This window comes from Lactuca virosa, chromosome 5 (genome assembly GCF_052849685.1).
Source record: "Lactuca virosa cultivar CGN04683 chromosome 5, Lactuca_virosa_CGN04683_v6, whole genome shotgun sequence".
NCBI classification, from domain to species: Eukaryota; Viridiplantae; Streptophyta; class Magnoliopsida; order Asterales; family Asteraceae; genus Lactuca; species Lactuca virosa.
In genome coordinates this window covers 88,400,362-88,406,680 of record NC_136430.1, presented here as the reverse complement: position 1 = coordinate 88,406,680, position 6,319 = coordinate 88,400,362, and the positions used below count along the sequence as shown (strand labels likewise).

General features: G+C 39.0%; 1 protein-coding gene across 1 annotated transcript; it reads right to left on the bottom strand.

Moving 5' to 3' along the window:
• Positions 1-4,707: 4,707 nt before the first annotated feature.
• LOC145111450 (uncharacterized) lies at positions 4,708-5,811 on the bottom strand. Its single transcript, XM_079047725.1, has 2 exons — positions 5,214-5,811; positions 4,708-5,117 (listed from the first exon to the last, which is right to left on the bottom strand). Exons 1-2 carry the CDS (start codon positions 5,809-5,811, stop codon positions 4,708-4,710), a joined length of 1,008 nt encoding a protein of 335 aa, XP_078903851.1.
• Between the last annotated feature and the right edge of the window lie 508 nt (positions 5,812-6,319).

Sequence of the window (6,319 nt, the reverse complement as noted above, 5' to 3'; positions counted from 1 at the left end):
TAGCCTTTTTTGTAAAACAGCTGAAACATTCTCGCTTACTTTAACTGTTTCGTTTCCTTTTAATTTTCTTTTTGAAGTACACAAATCTTTTAAAAATTTAGCATATCGGGGTAGTTGTTTAATTGCATCAAGAAGGGGAATATTTACCTCAACCTTTCTGAAGAAATCCATAATCTCTTTATCTTCCTTTTCTTTTTTCGTGTTTTTCAGTCTTGAGGGAAAAGGAGGAGGGGTAATTTTTACTTCAGCTTCAGCAGGTCCATCTTTTTTCTGCACCTCTTCAGTTGCCTCAGATTCTTGCTCAACCACGATCTCTTCTTCCTCATCTTCTTGCTGATCTGGTCCTTTGTAGTTTTTACCACTTCTGAGGGTGACAGCACAAGCATTGTGCTTCGTGTTTTTCTCAGTCTGAGATGGGAATTTTCCTTGGGTTTGTGCTTCTAGTTTGTTCATGGAGTTCGCGAGTTGTGATACCTGCTGCTCCAGATTTTTGATGCTGGACTTTGTTTCATTCTGGAAAGCTTGGGTACTGGTAGCAAGACTTTTAACTATGTCTTCCAAAGACATGCTAGAACTACTAGCTTGTGACTGAACAGGTGGTTGCTGAAAATTGCTCTGGTGCTGATTTTGCTGAAAAGATTGCTGAAACCTGGGTGGAGCTTGATATTGGTTTCTTTGCTGAAAATTCTGTTGAGGTCTTGGCTGGAAATTGTTATTTTGAGGCCCTCCCCAAGCTTGGTTGTTGCGATGTTGATCAAATGGCCTTTGCTGAAATCCTCCCATAGCTTGCACAGATTCATTATCTTCTTGAAGTATTGGGCACATATCAGTTGGGTGCCCGGTTTTGCAGCAGATCCCGCAAGGTTTGACCTTTGGCTATACACCTTTTTCTTTTGTCAACAAAAGAACAGCTTTAGTCCATTCTAAAATCTGGGATTCCAGGTGGGCATTGCTCATATATTTGACTCCTCTTGGATGGTCTGGGTACCACTCTTCCTCAGTTGCTGAATGTTTTGATTCATTGGCCAGCTTCTCTATTAATGCCCTGATCTCTGTTGGTGTCATGTCTGAAAGTGACCCTCCACTAGATGCATTTATTAGTCGCCTCTCCATAGGTATCAATCCTTCGCAGAAACACTGATACAACTGATAATCACTAATGCCATGTTGTGGGCATCGGACTAACAGCTTCTTGAATCGCTCCCAATAAGTGTGGAGAGCTTCTCTTTTGCCTTGCTTTATACCCAAAATCTCTCTGCGTAGATTTGACATTTTCGCCTCGGGAAAATATTTTTCTAGGAAGAGCTTGGCGAGTTCATTCCAGGCTGTTATTGAACCAGATGGAAGGTCATATAACCACTCCTTTGCTGCATCTTAAACTGAGAAGGGAAACGCCCTGAGTGTGATCTGGTCTTCAGTAACTCCATGGGGTTTCGTTCCAGAGCAGACAACATGAAATTCCTTGAGAAATTTATGAGGATCTTCATTCTCAAGGCCTCGAAATGGGGGTAGCAGATGGATTAAACCGGATTTGAGCTCAAAATTTCGAGCTTCTGGAAAGGTGATACACAAGGGCTGTTGGGTAACCTCTTGTGTTGCCCACTCACGGAGAGTTTTTTCCAGCTTCATATCCGTTTTCGCTCATGATGAATTCTGATTCGGTTTCAGAAGAATCTGTGAGTTCGGGTTTGTCTGAAGATGATGATGAGTATGTTTTGAACGGGCTGTTAACGGGTGAAGTAGGTGGTGCTTTCGGAAAAGGTTGAAATGAGTGTTCAGGTTCGTTCCACAAGGGAGTGCCTTGTGGTATGGGTGAGGTTGAGGTTCCTGTTTGTTGCTTTCGAAGTTTTGCTTCCTTCTTTAGCTTTCTAGTAGTCTTCTCAATCTCTGGATCAAAAATCAGATTACCTGTACGTGAAGATCTTGGCATAAAACTATTAGTGTTTTACCGTGTCCCCGACAACGGCGCCAATTTGTTGATACCGCTGTCGTACACGATTTAAACAAATAAAAATAATAAATAAACCGCTTTATTGCACTAATAGGTAGTACAGGTAAGCAGGGTCGGATCCTCAGGGACACGTCCTAATGTTTACATCTCTTTGCGTAAGGTGTGATCTAATTCTTGATGAATGCAATAACCATAAAAATGGGGTTCGTTTAGGAAAATTAAACTATTAGAAATTGAAAATGACAAGAAAATGACTAAAATTAAAGTGATGTAAATTCAAATAAAGAAAAGAATTCCAGTTTCGCGTTGACACCCCTAATCATATAATTAACCCTCAACACAATATTTGACTATGCACTTGTTCAAACTGGTACCAAGGTTCATTAACAAGCTCTAATGACCTATATTACAAAAATCATTTAATCAAAATAAGATCTTTGAGTTAAACCTAACTTTTTACTAAATTAACCAAACAGGCTCTTGATTAACAAAGAAAAGTTGCATTAGACACAGTGTAATTCCCAGTAAAGTTCAATACCTCTCATAAGCTCGGAGGCGTTAAACCTTGTTTGATCAATTCATATTAGAATTAACCCTAAACTCAGAATTAATCTAATACTTGTCACTTTTTACTAATTAATCTAGACAATTACGGATCTAAACAATTAGATGACTAGAATGATTCACAAACAATTTAAGTGGCCAACAAAAACTGAAATCAACATCAAACATTCAATTTATCACAGAACTGATCAAACTAAACAGTAATCATAGTCAAACATAGTGCCTAATGATTAATCATATGAAAAGGTTACGTCTTGCGAAACTGAAATCTGAGGAAATAGAATCTAAACGATAAATCTTACTAAACTATGAATTGGAATCGAATCGTCTCCTTTAGATCTGCGTTCTTCACTTGAAAACCTCTGAAAATCGCCTCTGAATCGCCAGGAATCGCCAAATTAGGGTTACTGGAAGAGTATAGGGCAGTATTTATACGTCTAGCTGTCAAAACGACGTACCTGCGATCGCAGGTAGGGAACCTGCGATCGCATGTGTCACCAAAAATGTGTCACGGGACTCTTTAATGAAGTACGGTGCTATTTTGAGGCAGTTTGACCAACCTGCGATCGCAAAGGCACAACCTGTGATCGCAGATTCTCTTTTTTTCTCATCTGATGAATTTTGTGACTCGTTGGAACCTCGATGGCAACCTGTGACCCAACCTGCGATCGCAAGGTCAAACCTGCGATCGCAAAGGCATAACTTGCGATCGTAAATGAGGCTTTTTGGCTCTTTTTGTTCGCCGTTCCTCCTTCCAAGTAGTTCTCGATCATTTCCCGGCATCCTTCCTTGGTCTAGACTCTAATTAAGCTCCTAAGCATCCACAAACGCATCCCGAACTTGCACAATAATCCATGTGCTCCAAATAGCCCTGAAAAGTCATAACAAACGTGAACAGTACGGTCATTCTACAAAATAATCATGAAACACGAAATACATAAGAATAATCAGGAATTAGTCAACTATTTATAACGAAATACGTAGGAAATTGTGCTAAAAGATGCATATAAAATGCATCTAACAGTATCTAATATCTGCATGATCAGAATAAACAACCATTTTAGAACCTAACAAATATTGACGGAATGTTTCTAAAGCAAAAACAATAGATAGCAATTCTTTCTCAGTTGTCGAGTAATTGGCTTGTGCACTGTCAAGTGTTTTTGAGGCATAATAAATGACATGAGGAACTCAGTCTTTTCTTTGCCCCAACACTGCATCGACTGCATGATTGCTAGCATCACACATGATTTCAAAGGGCAAACTCCAATCCGATGATTGAAGTATTGGTGCTGAGATTAACAACTCCTTCAACTGATCAAAAACTTGCTTGCACTCTTTGGAAAATTCGAATTCTGCATCTTTTTTAGGAGCTCACACATGGGACGAGATATCTTGGAAAAATCTTTTATGAATCTTCTATAAAAACCTGCATGACCAAGAAACGAGCGTACCTCACGAACACAAGTGGGGTAAGGTAAAGACTTAATGACTTCTATTTTGCTTTGTCTACCTCTAGACCCTTAGAAGACACAACATGACCAAGTATGAGACCTTTATCAACCATAAAATGACACTTTTCATAATTCAAAACAAGGTTGGTCTCAATACATCTTTTCAAAATCTTTTTCAAATTACCCAAACATTCATGAAAAGAATTACCATAAACTGTGAAGTCGTCCATAAAAACTTCAATGATTTCCTCAACACACTCTGAAAAAAATACTTACCATGCACCTTTGAAAAGTGGCGGGAGCATTGCAAAGTCCAAAAGGCATTCGCCTATATGCAAATGTTCCGAAGGGACATGTGAAAGTGGTTTTTTCTTGATCCTCGGGTACGACGGGTATTTGATGGAAACCGGAATACCCATCCAAGCAACAATAGTGTGTTTTTCCTGCTAACCTTTCCAACATTTGATCAATGAAGGGAAGCGGGAAATGGTCTTTCCGGGTTGAGGAATTGAGTCTTCTGTAATCTATGCAAACTCTCCACCTGTTTTGCACATGAGTGGGGACTAATTCACCTTGGTCATTCTTTGTAACAGTAATACCTGTATTCTTGGGTACAACTTGGACCGGGCTTACCCACTTGCTATCCAATATAGGATAGATCATCTCCGCATTCAACAATTTCAAAATCTCTTTCTTCACAACCTCCATCATTGGAGGGTTCAGACGCCTTTGAGTTTCTCAGGAGGGCTTGTAATCTTCTTCCATAAGGATTTTGTGCATGCAAAGTGAAGGACTTCGCCCTTTGATATCGGCTATAGTCCACCCAATAGCTTCCTTATAATCCTTCAAGGTGGTGACAAGCTCTTCTTCTTCCTTTATTGTTAACTTTGTGGAAATGATCATGGGTAAGGTCTCTTTCTCTCCAAGATACGCATATTTGAGATGCTCAGGTAAACTCTTGAGTTCCAATTTCGGTGCCTGCATAATAGAAGGAACAAGTTTCTCATTAGGTATCGGTAATTTTAGCTTCGGAACATCAAACCTCATTTTCTTCTTTTGATCCGTGCAAGATACAACCTCCATAATCTCTTCATCAATTTTGAATTGGTTGGAAAGTTTTTTCACTCCATCCTTTTGAAGATCCCTGTCTAAAATGAGAGCTAACACATCGAGATTAGAGAAATCAAAACACTCTTCGGTTAATGGTTCAATGACATCCATAAAATTCAAAGATGAAATATCACTTGGATATCTCATAGCATCATAGATGTTGAAATTTATCACCTCTCCATCAAATTCCATGGACAATGTACCATCATAAACATCAATTTTTGTCCTGGCTGTTTTCAAAAAGGGTATTCCTAGAAGAATTGAACTCAAATTTGGTGAGTCATCATCATCCATGTCAAGGACATAAAAATCTGCTGGAAATACTAATTCATTCACTTGGACTAACACATATTCTAGCACACCTTTTGGATGTACTAAAGATCTATCATCCATTTGAATGATCACCCCAGTCTTCTTCAATATGCCAATATTTAAGGTTTTGAAAATGGAATATGGCAAAACATTGATAGAAGCTCCAAGGTCTAACATAGCTCGTGGAACATGACGATTACCTAACTTGCAAGGAACCGTGAAAACACCCAGATCCTTACATTTTTGAGGTAGTCTTTTCTGTAACACTGCATACACATTTTCACCTACTTTGACAGTTTCATTCCCTATCAATATTTTCTTAGATGTGCATAATTCCTTGAGGAATTTAGCATACCTAGGGACTTGTTTGCTGGCATCAATAAGAGGAATATTTACCTCAACCTTTCTGAACATCTCCATGATCTTATTGTCTTCCCTTTCACGCTTTGACTTGCTTAACCTTGTGGGAAATGGAGGAGGAGTGACTTTTACTTCAATGGGAACTTGCTTTGAAGGTGCTTTTAACTTCTATTCTTCTTTTTCTAACTCCATCTCTTCTTCTTCTTCAATCATGTTTGGACCTTCATATTCTTTACCATTTCTCAAAGTGATGGCACATGCACTATGCTTTAGATTCTTTTCGGTTTGTGTGGTTAGTTTGCCTTGTGACTCCAATTTACTCACAGAAGTGGCGAGTTGAGTCATTTGTTGCTCCAAAGTCTTGATACTCGCCTTGGTCTCATTTTGAAATGTTTGAGTACTTGTGGCTAAACTCTTAACAATGTCTTCCAAAGACATTCTTGATCCGCTTGAACTACTTCCTTGTTGCATGTATTGAGGTTGGAATTGAGATTGATGAGGAGGTTGATTTGGCTGGAAATGTGGTTGATAATTTTGTTGGTGATGCATTTGATTTTGAAATGGGGGT